The sequence below is a fragment of the Tachyglossus aculeatus genome, chromosome 2 (genome assembly GCF_015852505.1).
Source record: "Tachyglossus aculeatus isolate mTacAcu1 chromosome 2, mTacAcu1.pri, whole genome shotgun sequence".
Taxonomy (NCBI): domain Eukaryota; kingdom Metazoa; phylum Chordata; class Mammalia; order Monotremata; family Tachyglossidae; genus Tachyglossus; species Tachyglossus aculeatus.
The window spans coordinates 20,400,672-20,421,858 of record NC_052067.1 but is presented as its reverse complement, the minus strand read 5'-3'; the positions used below and the strand labels follow the sequence as shown (position 1 = coordinate 20,421,858).

Sequence of the window (21,187 nt, the reverse complement as noted above, 5' to 3'; positions counted from 1 at the left end):
CGCCCTGGAAGAATTTACAATCTAGTGAGGAAGGGGCAGGGGGCGCAAGCGAATAAAAATAGCCAAATATACAGTTGGTACAATTGTGAAGCAGCATGGCGTAGTAACAACAACAATAACAACAATGTTGGTATTTGTTAAGCGCTTACTATGTGCAAAGCACTGTTCTAAGCGCTGGGGTAGATACAAGGTAATCAGGTTGTCCCACGTGGGGCTCACAGTCTTCATTCCCATTTTACAGATGAGGGAACTGAGGCCCAGGGAAGTTAAGTGACTTGCCCAAAGTCACACAGCTGACAAGTGGCGGAGCCTGGATTTGAACCCACGATTAGAACCCAGATCCTTTTGACTCCAAGGCCCTTGTTCTATCTACTAAGAGGCCACTGTCCATTCTAATCCCATTCTGGGTTTTCAACTTGTTAAAGAGTATGGAGCACCGGAACCACTGGAAAGCCCCCGGAAAACCCTGTCTTTGGGAGTTCATTCATTCATTCAATCATATTTATTGAGCGCTTACTGTGTGCCAAGCACTGTTCTAAGCACTGGGGTAGATACAAGGTAATCAGGTTGCCCCACGTGGGACTCACGGTCTTAATCCCCATTTTACAGATGAGGCAACTGAGGCACAGAAAAGTGAAGTGATACCTAATGTGTGCTGTGTAATAGAAGAGAGTCCCCCCCAAAGCACTAAGTCAAATTATGACCCAATTTACCTTTCTGTCTCTAGATTTCTGAACGGTTTTTCCTGCATTTGGGACAACCACAAAACTCCCAGAAGCTCCCTTTCCTTTCACCTGACGGACAGAAATTGGTTGGTTGTGAAGACAAATACCTGCATTTTAAAACAGCTATAAAAAGTCTTGTTGACAGCTTCAGAGTACACTGTGCTGTCGCTTAAGACCTTGAGTAGAAAGAACCCCAGCTGAATGAATTATGGCGTGGCATAAATTAAAATACCCTCATTTTAAAACAGCTATAAAAAGTCTTGTTTACAGCTTCATGGTACATTGTGCTGCTGCTTAAGACCTTGAGTAGAAAGAACCCCGGCTGAATGAATTATGGCGCGGCATTAATTACTGCTAATGGTAATTCCTTTGGAATAATACTCCGGCACCATTAGGAGGTACTGAAAGGTTCTGAACTAGGGTGCAATTCAAGAGCACCTCTGAGATGGAGTGGTTGTCCATCCACCTCCACATCAATTCATCAATCTACTGTATTTATTGAGTGCTTACTGTGTGCAGAGCACCATACTAAGTGCTTGGGAGGGTACAATATAATAATACAACAGATAGAGCATGGGCGTCAGAAGGTCATAAATTCATTCATATTCATTCATTTAGTCGTATTTGTTGAGCGCTTACTGTGTGCAGAGCACTGTCACATTCCCTTTCCACAGTGAGTTTACAGTCTAGAGGGGGGAGACAGGCATCAATACAAATAAGTAAAATATACAGATATGTACATAAGTGCTGTGGGTTGTGATGGGGAGGAGCAAAAGGAGCAAGTCAGGGCGATGCAGAAAGGAGTGGGAGATGAAAAATGGGGCTTAGTCTGGGAAGGTCTCTTGGAGGAGATGTGGCTTCAGTAAGGCTTTGAAGGGGGGAAAATTAACTGTTTTTTCGGATTTGAGGAGGGAGGGCATTCCAGGCAAGAGGCAGGATGTGGGCTAGGGGTTAATGGCGAGATCGAGGCACAGTGAGCAGGTTAGCACTAGAGAAGCCAAGTGTGCAGGCTGGGTTGTAGAAGGAGAGAAGCGAGGTGAGCTAGGAGGGAACAAGGTGGTGTAGTGCTTTAAAGCCAGTGGTAAGGAGCTTTTTTTATGCAGAGGGTGATAAGCAACCACTGGAGTTTTCTGAGTGGAGAGACGTATTCTGAACATTTTTGTAGAAAAATGATCCAGCCAGCAGACTGAAGTATGGACTGGAGTGGCGAGAGACAGGAGGCTGATGCAGTAATCCAGGCAGGATAGGATGAGTGATTTATTAATGTGGTAGCAGTTTGGATGGAGAGGAAAGGGTGGATTTTAGTGATGTTGTGAAGGTGGGACCGACAGGATTTGGTGGTGGATTGAATATTTGCTTTGAATGACAGAAGAGTCAAGGATAACACCAAGGTTACAGGCTTATGAGACAGAAAGGTTGGTGGTGCCGTCTACAGTGATGGAAGAGTCAAGGAGAGGACAAGGTTTGGGTGGGAAGATAAGGAGCTCTGTTTTGGACATGCTAAGTTTGGGGTGACTGTAGGACATCCAAACAGAGAAGTCTTGAAGGCAGGAGGAGATGTGAGACAGGAGAGAGGGAGAGAGATCAGCGCTAGAGATGTAGATTTGGGTATCATCCGCATGGAGGTGATAGTTGAAGCCATGGGAGTGAATGAGTTCTCCAAGGGAGTGGGTGTAGATGGAGTTTAGAAGGGGACCCAGAGCTGAACCTTGAAGGACCCCCACAGTTGGGTGAGAGGCAGAGGAGGATGATTTTTAGGGAGCTCACTTCCGACAGTGTCAATTTTCTTAATACAGTAGGTAGTCAGCTCACTGACAGCAAGGGAAGGGGAGGTGGGGGGACAGGTAGCCTGAGGAGGGAGTTAAATGTCTGGAACAACTGTTGGGGGTGATGGTCATGGGTGTCAATAAGGGGAGAGAGATAGCTCTGCAGGGCAGAGGAGAGGGCAAAGTAAAACATGGAAGGATAAACTTGAAGTGGACAAAGCCTGATATTTAGATTTCCACCAGCAGCACTCTGCAGCCTGAGCACAGGAGCGAAGGAGGGGGACTGTGCAGGTGACCTAGGGCTTTGGGTTAGTGATATGAAATCAAAGGGATAGAGGAGTGAGTGAGCTGAGTTTAGTAGAGAGGGTGGTGTTGAGAATGTCTATTTGGTCATCAAGGGAGGGTAGTTTGGGTATGGAGGCCAAGTGGGGCATGATGAGTTGAGAAAATTGGGTGGGGTCCGGAGATAGGAGGTCCCGACTCTACCACCTTTCTGCTCTATGACCTTGGGCAAATCATGTCACTTCTCTGTGCCTCACCTCACCATTTTACAAATGAGGATTGAGACTGTAAGCCCCACATGGGGCAAGGACTGTGTCCAGCTCGATTTGCTTGTATCATCCCAGTGCTTACAGTTTCTGGCACATAAGAAGCATGTACATGGCTCAGTGGAAAGAGCCCAGGCTTTGGAGTCAGAGGTCTTTGGGCAAGTCACTTAACTTCTCTGTGCCTCAATTCCCTCATCTGTAAAATGGGGATTGAGACTATGAGCCCCCTGTGGGACAATATGATCACTTTGTAACCTCCCCAGTGCTTAGAACAGTGCATTGCACATAGTAAGCACTTAATAAATGCCATTATTATTATATAATAAGTACCATTTAGCATACAAGCTTCAATGAAAGTAGGCAATTAAATAACACCCACTTGACTACTAAGATGGCTTGATGGAATGGCTGGACCAGGAAATTGGAGGATTAGTCAGTGACTGCCTCCTGGAAGAGATGGCTTTTTTTAGGATTCTTTGATAGAGGATGTAGGGATATAGTTTGGAGCTATGTCGGGGGGAATTTCATGCAGAAGGAAAAAAACATGAGCAGTGGGTGGGAGTGGGAGAGATGTAAGCAAGGTGCAGGTAGGTCATCTTGAGGGGGCAAAAAATGTGGGTAGAGTACAATGTTGCATCATCTCTGTTGCCTTTAAAATATCATCCCCAAATAATCCCCAAATACTGAATACATTCAATCATACTTATTGAGCACTTACTATGTGCAGAACACTGTACTAAGTACTTGAAAAGTAAAATTCAGCAATATACAGAGACAATCCTTGCCCAAAAACGGGCTCACAGTCTAGAATTCTTTAGTGAGTCTGCTTTGGGAGACTTGGATCAGAGAAGTGAAAACCTGAGTGTCTTTGAAAGCTGGCCTTGAGATTGAATGTGCAAAGTAAATAGGAAAAAAGCAAGAAGTATTTCTCATGAATCAGTATAGAGATTAAAAAACCCATTTTGAAGCAGTGATGAGAGATGATGAGTTTTGGTAAAATCTGAATTTTTCTGCCTTTTTTTGATGAAGTTGTACACAAGTCTCATCAGCTCCTTCCTTATCTGTCCCCTTTACCTGTAATTTCCCCAGCCTGCTCCCTATGCCCCCTTCTTCTCCTCCAACCCCTGAGATAACCTTCTCACTATCCCTCACTTACCTGTATTCCACTGGCAACTTGATTTTGCTTTTCTCCCTACCTGGAATTCTTGCCCCCTTCAAATGCACCAGCCCACAGAGCTCTCTCTGTCTTAAAAGCCTTACTGAAATTCCTTCTCTGCCAGGAGCATTCACGTATTTTTTTTCTCCCATCATACCCTCCCAACTACCACCTTAGTACTTTTGTATGCAGAGCCACCTGCTTTGGTTGTGGTGGACATATCGATCTACATACTCCACTATTTAAACACTCATTTACTTGACCACCTTTTCATTTTCACTGTTTTCCTAACTGTAAATAATTTTTTGTCTGTTTCCCCCATTAGATTGTGAGATCATTTAAGGACAGGGATTTTGCTTTAATCTTTGATTCTCTCCTGATTGCTTAGTACAGTGTTCTAAACATTCTAGATCATTGATCAATAGATGAACAGAAGTAGGAATGACTAATTGTAAATCTTGACGGCTCTAGGAAGGGGAAGATAAGGATCACAAAAAGCACTCGTTTAGTCTTTATAGAAGAAACATTTTTATCTTTTAAACGTGAGATTTGCTAGGCACTTTTCCAATCCAGATTTGGAGATAGTGGCTTAAATTTGAGGTGTACACTCCCTGAGAACAAGCTTGGGTTCCCCTTTTTATATTTTAAGCACTTAAGATCCATAATGAATTAAGTAAACAGTCTTCATTTTACTAAAAGAAAAAATAGGTATTGAGATACACAGAAAGGAATCTATCTACTTTCTTTGGAAGATAATTTTACATACACTCAATTCTGCCAGAGTGCATGGTTTCCTTAGGAGACTGGAAGATTAGTGTCTCTGCCTGAATTCAGCAGGATGTGATGTTGGAAGAAACAGTTGTGTGCATGAGTCTGACAGACTTGGGTGAATGCTACAAAGTGATTTTTCTTTAATGGGAGATTTTTCAAGAATGCAACCCTCTGTTAGAAGAAATGAACATGGTCGTTTCTGTTCTATTCACATTTAAAACATGTTCATCTAAGATTTTTGTTTTGTGGAAATGCCCATTGCAAAAAGGAATAGGTTCTATTATTGAAAGCTTACAAATAGGAAATACATACTTTATCCATCTCTCACCTGCCCAGCAAGTGTCTTTCTTTCTTTAAAAAGTAGTACCCCCAACTGGTTTTCCCTTATCTTCTACTAGTTCATTGAGATGACAGTATGCCATCTCCAAGGTTAAAGTCATGAAGTTGTGCCCTCACAAACTAACACTGATCAGTCTGTACATGAATGGGGCAGGGAATGTGCCTAACAGTTCTGTTGTATGGTGCTCTCCAAAGTGCTTAGTACAGCGCTCTGTGCACGGTAAGCATGCAATAAATACTATTGATTGGCTCTGGGGGAGGAGGCAGAGTAGAGGGGAGCAGATTAAGAAAGAAGCCTTGTTTCAGATCATACTAATTTCTGAAGGCTCTGAATTTAAACTTAAATATTAAAAATCTTCATGAAGAGCATGAAGGTAAAAGCTAGAATTCAATAATCTGGTATAATGAGAGTCTTAAAAGATGGAAGCTGTTTTCTTTCTTCCCTTTCAACCAAACTGTCTTTTCCAACCCCTCCCATAATAACCTGATGTATAGTAGAACAGATCTAACTGATCTAGTAGTTTGGGAATAAGAAGGATTCATTAAATCACTTGGTTAGTATACTCACTGGAATGGTAAAACATGATTGCCCTCCTACTCTTTTTTGTGTTAAATTATTTGGGAATTTTTTCCCAAATGATGGAGAACAATTTATGATTGTACACATTACTAATAATTGTGGTACTTAATAAGCACTGGGATAGATACAAGATAATCAGGCCCCAAATGAGACTCACAGTCTAAGTAGGAGGGAGAACAGGTATTGAGTCCCCATTTTGCAGATGAGGAAACTGAGACACAGAGAAGTTGTGACTTGCCCAAGGTCACACAGCAGATATGTGGTGGAGTTGGGGTTAGAACCCAGGACCTCTGACTCCCAGAATCTAAGACACGGATGTATTCTAGGCATGATACCACTCAAAGTTTCAAAATGTAAATGTGTGTGATGGTGTTGGGTATTTCATGCTTTTGATATTCATATAGCACTGACTGTACCCCTTCTTCTGTCTTGTCTTTTTACCATGCTGCTTTCCCATGACAGCTGGTGGGAATTGCGTGGCTTAGTGGAAAGAGCACGGGCTTGGGAGTCAGAGGACGTGGGTTCTTAATGCTGCCTCTGCCACTTGTCTGCTGTGTGACCTTGGGCAAGCCACTTAACTTCTCTGTGCCTGTTACCTCATCTGGAAAATGGGATTATGACTGTGAGTCCCACGTGGGACAACCTGATTACCTTGTATCTACCCTAGTGCTTAGAACAGTGCTTGGCACATAGCCTTAACGAATACCATTGTTATTATTAATTATTGTTATTAGTTGGGACAGTGAAAAATGCTTCCTCTTGGTTATCTAGATTGGGAGAGATCAGGAGGGACAAACCATCAAGTTGCCCTAATTTATTCCGTTTTTTTCCCCCTGGCTGTGAAAAAGCAAGATTAGAACAGGTGCTGCTTTGTTTAATAAAATAAGGCTTCTCTGGAGTTTTTCCCTTTTTCTCAAGTAGGACTGGTATGGACACTGACAATTTAAGATCTAAATTGCAGAGCAAATGCAGCAGCTGTCCATCAGGCAGAATCTTGAACCATTGTCAATGACACAGTCTCACAAGGGGAAAATCAAAAGCCTTTTGGAAGGCCCTTCATCAGATTCCAATGTCATGTGCAACTCAATAGTGAAATCACTTTGGGGCAGGAGAGGTTCGAATTTGTCAGAGCCTGCCTGAGAAGCTCGATGGTGAGAGCCATCTTCTGCTATGTTGATAGGTAAGCTCATTATGGGCAAGGAATGGGTCTACTAATTCTGTTGTAATGTACTCTCCCAAGCGCTTAGTACCTCATGCGCTCTGCACATCATAAGCATTCAGTAAACACCATTGACTGATTGATTTGTGTTTCTGGGGTGCCAGGGAGCATTTGCTAATGACACAAATGTTACTGCTTCCTATCCACATGCATTGCTTAATATTGGCTGTCAAAGTCTAGCATCAATCCAAATAATAGCAGCATCCAAATCTTGTTTGGAGTTAAAAGCTATATATTCAAATGAGAATAAATAATCATAATATTTATTGAGTATTTATATGCCATTGGACTGGGGTAGATGATCAATTTGGCTGTGTACCCCTTAAACTCTTTGATACCTCAGCCCTATAATATTTATGTAAATAGTCTTATACTCTACTATTTCCCCTATCCCTAATCTATTTTAATATTTATCTTTCCTGTGCCACCATAGACTGTGAGGTCTTTGTGGACAGGGAATGTGTCCACCAACTCAGTTGTGTTGTACTTTACCAGGCACTTAGTGCAGTTCCCTGCACACAGTAAGTGCTCAATAATTTTTCAGTTGATTGACATTCACCGAAGAGATAAACAAGAACTGAACATGAATGCTAGGTACCCAGGGGAACTCCACAGTATTTGCCGAGTGAGTGAGGATTAGGAAATCCTCCAGGAAAAGGATAATTGACACATTTTAAAAAATGAACAACCTTATAAAAAGGCATCCAAAATATCTGTTGATGCATTTACCAGCAGTGGAGAGATTGACAGTTCATCACACAAGTGCATGAACTTTCTTTCAATTGGCCATGGCAGAATTAGGATGGGTCAGTCAACTGACTTGAATCTGATTTAGCATTGCAGATATTAAACGCGCGTGTACAAACACGCATACCCATACCCACATCCACACCCATCCCCCAGCCCCATCTTTAGTATTTTACAAAATTAAAGTTTAGTTTAAGCCTAGCTTTGAAAGAATGTTTTGGGGAATATAAATCAGGCAATACCCTAATTATGATATATCCCCTATCTGATAGTGAATACATATTCCCTAGAAAACCTTGTTATATTGTCACAAGACAATGTATTTTGGCATCTGGATTATAACTCTAAGTGCACAAGGTAAATTAATACTCATCCTCTCTTTCTAGTGGCTTCTAATTGATTGGGCACTTGCCTCTTCCAGATTCTGAAAAGTTCTTTAAATCTGGTGATGTTGCATTACAGTGATTTTGGAGGGATTAAGGACAGGATTTAGTTATGAATATTGGAATCTCTATCTAATCTATAAATTCCTTTTAGTGGTGGTGGTTCATCCATTTTATAGCTAAGGAAAATTGTGACCCAAAGAGGCTAAACAACTTAGTCAACAAGACAGTCATAAATCAGAACTGGCGTTCCAGTCATTTTCATTCCAGCACAACATCCTGACGGAATGGAGGAGTGTCAGCATTTCAGCATTTCTTTCTTGTTAGTGCTGCAGAGGCTTGTCATCAGTTCAGTTTTTTGGAAAGCAAGAGCAGCAAACTGTCAGGAACACAGATGTCCCTCTGCTAATCCACTTTTCAGAAGTGCTTAGTGCAGTGCTGTGCAGACAGTAAGCATTTAATAAATACGATTGAATGAATGAACCAAAACTGGATAGGAGACAGCCCAGCCGAAAAACCAACTGAAAAGCTGCTTTATTTCTTGTAACCCTTTATAGTTCATTAGCCAGGATTTACTGAAACCTGTTCTAAGTCTGCCTTGGAGTCTGACATCTACCTCTTTGGCAAAAATTAACCTGGCACTTGACATTGAATGTATTTGGCACCCTCTTTTTAAGGGTCCTTTTGTAAGCACATTTGACCCCAAGTTATGTGTTTATCTCATTGGCACCTAACCTAACTAAAAGCCCTGGGACAAACTCACTTCTGTGCTGTTGTGATCAAACAAGGGATCCCACTGCAGTGCACCCTGCAGATTAACTGTGTTGCACACCGGGTGTTGGGTGCAAGTTGCAGCTGGTATTACATGTACCTTGAAATGTCAATACATGTATTTGAGTGTGGGGATTTTTGTTATTGTTGTTCCCCTGTTTGGCACTCGAAGTCACAGAGGTAGTGTTTAAAGTGTTGGAGTTCTGCCCTTAAAATTCTTTTTATCTACCCAGCCTGGTGCCCTAAGCTCTGGGAGACTCAAACCATCTCGACAGTGGGAGTCTGGAGACCTTACCTTCTTGGGGGGACATTTGGGGGTAAGGTGAACAGTTGTATTGGGGCAGGTGGAACAAAGGTTTGTTCTTTATGGTATTCTTTAAGCGTATACTATGTGCCAGGAGTTGTACTAAGTGCTGGGGGAGACACAAATTTAATCAGGTTGGACACCATCCATGTCCCACTGGTTTGTTAATTCCCTGACATTGTTCTACACAGAGTGTGTCATAAAAACATATGTAAGAACTGGGTAGAACGGCCAGTAGACGGTGTGGCCTAATAGAGTAATCCTTCTACTAGACGGTGTGGCCTAATAGAGTAATCCGTCTACAGCCCAGCCCACACCCTCTGCTCCTCTGCCGCTAACCTCCTCACTGTACCTTGTTCTCGCCTTTCCTGCTGTCGAACCCTGGCCCACATCCTGTCCTCCCCCCGGCCTGGAATGCCCTCCCTCTGCACATCCGCCAAGCTAGCTCTCTTCCTCCCTTCAAAGCCCTGCTGAGAGCTCACTTCCTCCAGGAGGCCTTCCCAGATTGAGCCCCCTTTTTCGTCTCCTCCTCCCCATCCCCCCTCCCTGCCTCCTTCCCCTCCTCACAGCATCTGTATATATGTTTGTACAGATTTATTACTCTATTTACTTTACTTGTACATATTTACTATTCTATTTATTTTATTAATGATGTGCATCTAGCTTTACTTCTGTTTATTTGATGACTTGACACCTGTCCACATGTTTTGTTTTGTTCTCTGTCTCCCCCTTCTAGACAGTGAGCCTGTTGTTGGGTAGGGACCGTCCCTGTATGTTGCCAACTTGTACTTCCCAAGTGCTTAGTGCAGTGCTCTGCACACAGTAAGTGCTCAATAAATACGATTGAATGACTGAATGAATGAATAAGAGTAGAGGAGTAGGAGATTCTGGTTCTGGCTCTGCCACTTTCATTCATTCATTCATTCAGTCATATTTATTGAGCACTTACTGTGTGCAGAGCACTGTACTAAGTGCTTGGGAAGTACAAGTTGGCAACATATAGAGACGGTCCCTACCAATAACAGGCTCACACAGTCTAGAAGGGGGAGACAGACAACAAAACAGAACTTGTCACTTGTCACTTAACCTCTGTGCCTCAGTTTCCTAATCTGTAAAATAGGGAACAAATACCTCTCTCTTAGACTGTGAATCCTGTGAGGAACAGGGATGGTGTCTGTTGTGATTAGCTTATATCTAGCACAGTGCTTGGCACATAGTAACACATCAGTACCATCATTAATAATATTAATGTCAAAATATGAGCCTTTTTCTGAGTAAAATATCTTGTGAATTAACATCCCTCCAGGAAAACTCAAAGAAATATGTTGAGCTTATTTTTGGGTACCCACCTCACCTCCCTTTCACATTATTGGAAGTTCTAGTGAATTTTAATGTAACTACGTTAATCTTCAGGACAAAATAACTCCCTTTTAATCCTGTAAAATGTGATGTACTCAAGAACAGATTACTAAATGATAGGTTGTCTTCCATTCTCAGAATCCAGTGTATGTCTGTAGGAGAAAGTATATTACTTTAAAATCTAGATGCATGCTATTGGGGGGAAGTGTTGTGTCCGTAACCCCCCCCCCCCCCCCAAAAAAAAATTGTATAAGATGGGACATTCTGCTTGTCATACTCTCTGCCAGGAGAGTGGAGGCTATTCAGGATCATCATATCAGCTAATGCTTCCCCATTACAATATCCTTCCCTCCCCTTTTCACCAAATTGTACTCTCATTCAAGCCATCTAGAGTGAAGGCTTCATGAAACCTTTCATCAACTCTAAAGGCCCTCCAGTCACTCTCTGGAATTTGTGTATGTCTCTGCACAACCTCTTTTTATTTTGTCCATTTATAATTTTGTGCATCTTTTTAACTTATTCCATGTTTCTGGCAGGAATAATTGTGGTATTTGTGATTTTTAAGTGCTTGCTATGTGCCAAACACTGTACTAAATGGTGGGGTAGATATATCACTATTATTATTATATTGCATTTGTTAAGCACTTAGTATGTGTCAAACACTGTTCTGAGCACTGTGGTAGATAGTAGTTATTCAGGACAGTCCGACACGGTCCCTGTCCTGCATGGGGCTCACAGACCGAGTATGAGAGAATAGAATTTAGCCTCCTCTTTACAGTTGAGGAAACTCAGGCACAGAGAAGTTAAGTGATTTGCCCAAGATCACACAGGAAGTAATTGGCAGATCTGGGGTTAGAACACAGGTTTTCTGCTCCAAGGCCCATTTTCTTTCCACTAGGCAATGCTCTTCTATTTTATGTATCTTCATTTGATTTTGGCCCATCTCCCCCTCTTTATTGTGAGTGCCTTCTAGGCCGGGCCACCTTGAATCCAGTACAGTGCAATATTTTCTTAATATTTCCCTCAGGACTGTACCTAGTACATTGCTCTCCTGCTCTGCAGATGTACACCAACCTGAAGGTCCTCATGACTTAGCATTAAAAGAAGTGGAGTGAATTCTTCTCGGCAGAGAAATTACCATTTTCATTGTGGGGCTTTCCGTTTCCCTTGTTTACGTCATAATTTCTTCAGTATTTTTACTAACCATATGTCTTGTACTTTAGTAAATCAAATATATAGTAGTGCATTTTGGTCCCTTCCTTTCACCAGTGTGCTTAGGGGAAGATGAAGGCTGATTCACAGTGTAGGCCCCAGTAGAAGAAAAGGGAAAGAGAACACCCATCTGAAATTGCTAGACCACATACAAGGTTGGAGGTGCATTTTCAGGACACAAGCAAATAGTCATTTGCCAGTACATTAACTTGTTTGATTTAGAGAGAATAGAAATGGGACTGAGTTCAACAACATCCCAAACCGGACGTGGCACTTGTTCAGTTTTTGCTATTACAGATGGAAAATTATTGTTACCCTCCAGACAGGGAAAACAAACACCTTTTCTGACAGGGAAAACAAACACCTTCTCTCTGCCTATCTGTGCCCACAAACACCTTCTCTTTGCATATCTATGCCCACATATTCAATTTTAATCCCTTCTTCGATAATTGGTACCTTGTAATTCATTATGAAAGCATTCAGCCCACTCAGTGTGTAACATGATACATAGTCAAGCCACTGCTAAAAGGCTGAAAGAGGACAAAAGTGAGTTTCAAAATAAATCAATCCATAGTATTTATTGAACATTTACAGTGAGCAGAGCACTGTGTTCAGCACTTAGGAGAGTATAGTGCTATGTATATCCAGTTTGAATTATTATTTTTAAAGACTCAGTCCAGTAGCCCTTGCTTATGTTCATGGCTGCTGAAAATATGCTTCAAGCCCTCCCTTCTTCTGGTACAGAATTATTATTTTTCAATCAAATATTTACTTTCCTTCTTAGAATTCCAACAGGGAAAATACAGTAGAAAATCTCTATTTGTTATTGGGAATAACTTGTCACTTGACATGACTAATGAAAATTATCAATCTCTTTTTATAGTGCATCCATAAGTACATTTTTGGGCCAAGAACAAATCTCAGGATTTGCATTTTTTTTCTTTTCTCTTGAAGAAATATTTTCCAATGCAAGCGTATCAAAAGCTAGCTTTATAACTCTCCAATCTGATTGACAGACATTTTCAATCACCTAAGCAACTTATGTGACAGCTAATGAGAAATATCTCTTTAGCTTCTTTGAAGTGAAGCTGCAGGGCATTTTGTCAGGCAGGCAATTAAAAACACTGCACAGGCTGAATGTTCCTCCAGTTCAATAAACACTAGTTAAACTTAAAGACAAAGACCTTCTTCTGATGCAAATTTATTCTCTTTCCCCTTCCCTCTACTCTCCCACACCACCCCTTGCCTTCGCATTCTGGAAGCTGTTTCTTAGTTACTGGAATAAAGCATTTCAATCCCAAAACAGTTAAAATTTCAGCATCCTTTCACTAGCTCGGAAGGCCGATGATAGAAGAAAATGTTCATAAATTCACTAGTCAGGAAGTAGCTAGTTAAATTTCATATTCCAATAAATAATCATGAATCTTAATAGGATTCTTACATGAAGAACAAAAATAGGAATTCAGTGGCAAGATGTTTGAGGATAATATAGCAGAGTTGGTGGTGTGGCATTTTATAGAGAAATGAGTGATTCATCCCCCAAACTGACTGCAGAGTTCAGAGTTTACAGAGGGGTGAGAAAAGCCAGCTCCTCTTCCCAACTGTAACTGAGGCCTGTGATATAGCCCTGCCTTTGCTTCCACTCTTCATACCCTCCTGTGAGATCAGCAATTCTGGGTCCTCCTCACCATGATTGATTGTCTTCTTTGAAAATAATTGTTGTCTGAGGGTGGTTCTAGGCCATCAGTCATAATTATTGAGTGCTTATTGTGTGCTGGGCACAGTACTAAGCACTTGGGAGAGTACAGTATAATAGAGTTATACTGAGGAGCTTCCCGTCTGCCTCGCTCCATCCCCCAGGTCTTCCCGCATCCTCCCGCGGCTGGAGAGGGCGGTGGAGTCCCTCCCATCAGGAGGCCTTCCCAGACTGAGCCCCCTCCTTCCTCTCCCCCTCGCCCCACCAAACCCCCCCCCCCCCCCCGTCTTACCTCCTTCCCTTCCCCACAGCACCTGTATATATGTATATATGTTTGTACATATTTATTACTCTATTTTACTTGTACATATCTATTCTATTTATTTTATTTTGTTAATATGTTTGGTTTTGTTCTCTGTCTCCCCCTTATAGACTGTGAGCCCACTGTTGGGTAGGGACTGTCTCTATATGTTGCCAACTTGTACTTCCCAAGCGCTTAGTACAGTGCTCTGCACACAGTAAGTGCTCAATAAATAGATTGATTGATTGATAGAGTTGGTAGACATGTTCCTGCCCAAAACGAGCTACCTTTGAACATGCTAAAGTCCTGTAAATGTAAAAAAACAACTTTCACACAACTTTTTAGGAAACAACCTGTCAAGTCAATGATGAGGCCATGCTCGATCCTGACCAGTGGTTGCCCATCCACCTCCATGTTAAAGTACTGTATCAGCTTGCCCCCCTCCACCCCACCGCCTGAATTTAACCTTGCTGATTTCCTGCTACAACCCAGCACATTCACTTTACTCCTCTAATGCCAACCTATTCACTCTACCTCAGTCTCATCTATCTCTCCACCGACATCATCTATCTCACCCATGTCCTGCCTTTAGCCCGAAACTCCCTCCCCCTTCGTATGCAACAGACCACTGTTCTCCCCACCTCCAAAGCCTAATTCAGATCACATCTCCTCCAAGAGACCTTCTTCGCCTAAGCCTTCATTTCCCCTACTCCCACTTCCTTCTGTGTCCTCCTTGCACTTGGATTTGTACCTTTTTTTCGCTCCACCCTCAGCCCCACAGCATTTACGTACATTTCTATAATTTCTTTTAATGTTTGTCTCCCCCTCTAGACTATAAGCTCCTCATGGGCAGGGAACATCTCCCACTCTGTTGAACTGTACTCTCCCAAGTGCTTAGTACCCTGTTCTGCACACAGTAAGTGCTCAATAAATATAATTGATGGATTGCCCAGAAATCCAGGTGATATTTGTAGGAAGGAAGTACTTATTGCCCATTGGGTCAGTTTGGCAGCAGCCATGGAGTATTATTCCTGGCCAACCAGTTCTATACCTTTGGCTCCACGGGTTTTTAAGCCACCTGAATCATCCTGTGGTAACTTTTTGGGATTTTCTGGTGTGCGTCATCCCTGGAATGTATTAGATCAGTGCTCAACTACCATTGGTGTACCATTCATTCATTCAGTCGTATTTATTGAGCACCTACTGTCTGCAAAGCACTCTACTAAGCACTTAGCACTTTACTGAGAAGCAGCATGGCATAGTGGGTAGAGCACAGGCCTGGGAGTCAGAAGGTCATGGGTTCTAATCCCAGCTCTGCCACTTGTCTGCTGTGTGACCTTGGGCAAGTCACTTCTTTGGGCCTCGGTTCGCTTATTTGTAAAGTGGTGATTGAAACTGTGAGCCCCACGTGGGACAGGGACAGTGTCCAGTTTGATTTGCACGTATCCACGCCAGCGCTTAGTACAGTGCCTGGCACATAGTAAGTGCTTAAATACCATTGTTATTATTATTTTTATTATTATTATTATTACTACTGAACCAGTTAGAGGGTAACCATAATGCCAGTGTACCAGCCCTGGGCTTCCTATTACCACCCAAGCTGCCAGTCTGGAGTTTCTACTACCATCTACTATTGAGCAGTGTGGCCTAATGGAATGAGTGTGGACCTGGGAGTCACAGGACCTGGGTATTAATCCCTGTTCCACCAAATGCCTGATGTGGGACCTTGGGCAAGTCACTCCACTTCTATATGCCTCAGTAACCTCATCTGTACATTGGGTTTTCCTCCTGTGTTTTCTCATCTTCTTAAATTGTAAGTCCTCTGTAGGACAGGGACTGTGTTTGACCTGATTATCTTGTATCTTTCCCAGTACTTAACAAATACTATTGTTATGGCATTATGATTATCATCATGATCATCGTTATCATTTACCCCCTAGTCAGCCCATCCAAGCAGTAGCACTATGAAATGTTCTGTCTGTTTGTGTCTGTCTGTGTCTGTCAGCTGTCTGCTTGCTGCTCCGATTGGTTTGATTCTCTCTGCTTAATATCAGTCGTAAAATAGATCAGTGACATAAGGGTTGCTTTTGGGGATGCCAGATTCCACCCTTTTCCCCCAAACAAAAGTTTTAAGGTAGAAGTGCACGTGCTTTCCAAGCCTAAACCAGATCACATGATAGGAAGCTTCTTTGGGCATTGTTCTGTTTGGAAATCTAGTTCAGTCATGGCTTCCACCTCTTTTGTGGAACAAGCAAATGGATTCTGGCCAGCTTCCCTATGACTCTTTTACTCTGGGCTGTACTGAGTATAGTAGAGTCCGTATTATTCTTAATTTTAATCCTTGTTCTGGGGAAAGCAGCAAGGTGGCCCTCCTAGTCTCGTGAAGCACATCTGAGTCTAATATAGCTGACTTTTAAAAAATTTAGCTTACCCTTCTGTTATTCTTTAGTCTGAATTTATTCCAAAAATTATATAGTCCCTTTAACCTAAAGTTAGTATGGCTGTGTTCTTCAGACCCTTGGGCTTGTGAAATTCAGTTAACTTTGACTAGACAGTAGCAACAGCAAATTTAAAGTGTCCCTGAGAAAAAATCCTGTCACACTTTGACCAATCAGAAGAAGGGCTTGAAATGATCTGAAAACGGTAGTCGGGCCAAACCCCTTCCATGGTCTGATCTAGATGGAAAGATCAGCGCTTAGAACAGTGCTTTGCATATAGTAAGCGCTTAATAAATGCCATTATTATTATTATTATTATTATTATTATTATTACCATCGTTGTGGGCAGGCACTGTGTCTGTTAACTGTATTGTACTGAACTCTCCAAAATGCCGAGTACAGTGCTGTGCGTATAGTAAGTGCTCAATAAATGCCAGTGATTGTAAGATCTTTGTAGCATTGTAATGGCAATTCCGCCCCCATTTTCAATGAGCGCTTCCCTGAGTTTCATTATTTGTTTATATTCAGCATGGGAAAAGCTGGGGGCATAGACTCAGGAGAGGTATCCAGTACACCATTGGGAAGAATTTTTCTTTTCCTTTCTCTGGAACATGCAACTCTTAGTAATGACACTCGTTTCTCTGGTCTTGCACTCTGTGGCTGCCTTTTGAAGCTTATTGAAATTATTGGAATGTGTAGGTCCAACAGGGCCTAATTATTATCACATTCAGTCTCAACTGCAGTGCAGTTTCGCTGTAAGCATTTCATTTTCATTTGCCACTTGGGATGGCATAATGAGCTGGCTGCCCATGTTTCGATACTGAAATGATTTTTAGGTGATGCAGTAGGTTGGGGAAACTTGGAGGAGTTCTGTTTAGTTCCAGTTGCATTCATTATGTGTACTGTATTCTCTTTCAGGATGGCTGCTGCTCCTCCGAGTTACTGTTTCGTTGCCTTTCCACCATGTGCTAAGGATGGTCTGGTAGTGTTTGGCAAAAATTCAGCCCGGCCCAGAAATGAAGTTCAGGAAGTTGTGTATATTCCTGCCACTATTCATGAATCTGAGAGCAAAGTTGAAGTATGTATATGCATGGCTGGTGGGTGTCTGTGAATTCTGTATCCAAATTTTCTTTTTTGGTTCCTCCCCTGGATTTCACCCTTGTTTTGTTGTTGTTGTTTTTTGTCTTTGCTAAGAATACAAACATTTGCATGAGGCAAATACATTTAGTCTCCCCTCTCCCTGCCCTTCCCAAATGCAAACTAATGAAGTCCAAACTGAAATGTGATAGGGTAGTGATAATGGTACTAAATTTCTTTTAGACTTGATCTGATTTCCCAGAAAATCTTAGCCTATCTACCTGACTGTTTGGGGATAGTGGGCAGAGGAGGAAAATTGTTTAAAAGAGACTATTAATGGCAACAAAGAGGAATTTCTCAGAAGCTCTTGGGGCTAGGGCCTGAGCAGACACTGATCATGGATGGCTTAGCAGCATCTTCAGGCTTCTATGTACTGACGTCCAGATCTTCATCATGAAAGTCAACCTGTTTCTGGAAAATAGTGCTAATTGGTTTTTCACGATAACAGCATCTCAGCTTGTCCTCAGAAGTCCAAGATTAGGATAATGGAGTAGCAAAGGTTTGGTCATTGACTTAAGAAAGGGATACATGTGAGACGCCTTCACTAACCTTGGTTGGCCTGCCAGCAAGGCTGGGCAGAGCCAAAACACCAAAATCAGACTGAATTTGGACTGCAGTCCAAACACTCCCCACAAGAAGCAGCCTGGCCTAGTGGATAGAGCATTAGTCTAGAAGTCAGAAGTACCTGGGTTCTTGTCTGCTGTATGACCTTGGGCAAGTCATTTAACTTCTCTGTTGCCCCAGTTTTATATCATTTGTAAAATGGGGATTAAGACTGTGAGCTCCATGTGGCACATGGACTGAGTCCAACTTGATTAGCTTGTATCTACCTCAGTTTTTAGTATGGTCTGCCACATACAGAGTGCCTAACACATACCACAAAAAATATAATTGGGGTTTATCTTGAGCTAGAAGGGGTAAGGTATTCATTCAGTTGTATTTATGGAGCTCTCACTGTGTGCAAAGCACCTTAATAAACCCTTGGGAGAATACAATATATCAATAAACATTCACATTCCCAGCCCATAAGGAGGTTACAGTCAGTGTAACCCTCACAATGGCAGTGGGTGGCACAAAACTTATTGGGATTTGCATTCACTCACCCCTACCAGCTAACTTAAAGCCAATTTAGAGGACTCACTTGAATGGGTTCATTTTTTTTTTGACAGGCCATAAAATAATATATGTAGATGTCCCACATTGGCAGGGATGGTCACAATTTTTCAGGTCCTGTAAGGATGTTTCATTTATTTATTTATTTATTTATGTTGGTCTAACTTCCTCCTGAGGTGATAGTAGGTGAGACCCTACTTCCCAGATTTGATTAACACTTTCTTGACCTCTCCTAGTCCAGAGAAATGAGCCATTTCTAACCTATTGGCCCTTCCTTCTTCAAATGAGTCATTTCTGACCCATAGCGACTCCATGGACACACTCTCTTCAGAACATCCTATCTTCTGTCATAGAGTCGTTCTGGTACGTGCACCTCCAGAGTTTTCTTGTATAGTTATAGAAGTGGTTTACCATTGTCTTCTTTCATGCGATAAAAGCTTGAGTCTCTGCCCTTGTTTTTGATCAGCGTTTTGATCACTTGATCCATCCGTCTTTGACTCTTTCCCATGCCACTGCTGCCCTGCACAGGTGAATCTACTCTGTGTGACACTTCAGCTTAGACCCTTCCATTATGGGTAATCCTATATGACATAGCTCTGAGCTTCATCAGTTTACGCAAACTCTCCTACCGTAAGGCATTGATTCATATGAGAGATTGGCCTGATAGATGTAAGAAAATGGGTCCGTTGGTGTAGTTCTTATTTTCCCTATGCAAGTTCTCACTTAACTAGGTTACATTTCTCATGCATATGAGGTTGTGTATGCCTTCCTAAGGAAAGGGCTTAGAGCTTGGAAAGGGCTTAGAGCTTCTGATGATGATGATGCTATTTGTTAAGTGCTTACTATGTTCTAAGCACTGGGGTAGATACAGGGTAATCAGGTTGTCCCATGTGGGGCTCGCGGTCTTAATCCCCATTTTACAGGTGAGGTAACTGAGGCACAGAGAAGTTAAGTGACTTGCCCAGAGTCACACAGCTGGCAAGTGGCAGAGCCGGGATTAGAACCCATGACCTCTGACTCACAAGCCCGTGCTCTTTCCACTAAGCCACGCTGCCTCCTTTGGTTTGCCAATTGGTCCCTCATCCATTTACATGTCAGACCTGGCAATGGGGAAAGCACCCTGTGACAAAACAAATTCCAAAGGCCCAGTAGTGGAGTCTTGGGGATCTGTCCTTTCTCTGAAGAGGGGCCTCTAACTTCCAACAATAAATTTAGTCTCTCAGTATACCTATCATGATTCATTAAATCAGTGGGCATTTTTATATTGGAAAGTTGCTTTTTTTCCCCTAATTTCTCAAAACATGATGTATGGGTTGGGAATTCCCTCTATCCCAGTCTGACAGTTGGTGCTTCTCTTTTGGGCATCAGGGTTTGTGGATTTTTTCTTTAGGGATGTTATATATTCAGCCACTTATATGCTACTCCAGTTAGGTTTGCATAGGTGAATGCTTGCCCTTTTGCAATCCTAGATGCTATGGCCAGTTAATTTGGAGAGGTAAAATGTGTTGGTTGAACACCAAAGAAAGATGCAGATGGCTGCTCTGACACCAGCTTCAGTTCTCCCCAACAAGAGTTACTTCTCTGCTCTCTTCTAGCATCAACTTGCTTACTGTGCCTCAATCTTGTCTTTCTTGCTTCTGAATCCTTTTTCACATCCTCCTTCTGGCCTGAAACTCCCTCCCCCTCCATATGCACTAGACCACCACTCTCCCCACCTTCAAAGCCTTAATAAGGTCATATCTCCACCAAGAGGCCTTCCCTGATTAAGCCCCCTTTCCCCACTCTCCCTTCCTTCTGTGTCGTCTTTGCACTTCACCCTGTACCCTCTAAGCATTTGGTGTTCACACCACCCTCCTCCGCACAGCACTTATGTACATAGCCATAACTTATTTACATTAATAAGAGAAGACAATAATTAGAGAAGCAGAGTGCTCAGTGGAAAGAACCCAGGCTTTGGGGTCAGAGGTCATGGGTTCGAATCCTGTCTCCCCCAATTGTCAGCTGTGTGACTTTGGGCAAGTCACTTAACTTCTCTGTGCCTCAGTTCCCTCATCTGTAAAATGGGGATGAAGACTGTGAGCCCCCCATGGGACAATCTGATGACCTTGTCACCTCCCCAGTGCTTGGAACAGTGCATTGCACATAGTAAGCGCTTAATAAATGCTATTATTATTATTATTATTATTATTATTTTATTAATGTCTGTGTCCCGATTTAGATTGTAAGCTCATTGTGGGACGGAAACATGTATACCAACTTTGTTATAGTGTACTCTCCCAAGTGCTTAGTATAGTGTGCTGCACAAAATATGCGCTCAATAAATACCATTGATTAACTGATTCTCCATCTCTCTGCTCAAAGACTCATCTTAGTGGTGAGACCTCAAAGAAGGTAACATTTTTTTTTCTGTGTTCTAAGTGCTGGGATAGATACAAGATAATCAGGTTGGACATAGTCCCTGCCCCACATGGGGCTCACAGTGTAACTAGGAGGGATTTAGTAGATGAGGTAACTGAGCACAGAGAAGTTAAGTGCTTTGCCCAAGGTCATGCAGCAGACAAGTAGCAGAGCCAGGATTAGAACCCAGTCCTCTGACTCCCAGGCCCATGCTCTTTCCCCCAG

At 42.4% G+C, this 21,187-nt stretch overlaps 1 protein-coding gene across 2 annotated transcripts in view; it reads left to right on the top strand.

Moving 5' to 3' along the window:
* The window catches only part of SCRN1 (secernin 1), a 58,033-nt gene that overhangs the window by 4,790 nt on the left and 32,056 nt on the right, over nucleotides 1-21,187 (top strand). For both annotated transcript variants that reach the window (XM_038766811.1, XM_038766802.1), the window contains exon 2: nucleotides 17,234-17,393. In XM_038766811.1, the coding sequence (XP_038622739.1) occupies nucleotides 17,235-17,393 (159 nt within the window). In that variant the 5' untranslated portion in view covers nucleotide 17,234. The remainder of the gene's footprint in view (nucleotides 1-17,233; nucleotides 17,394-21,187) is intronic.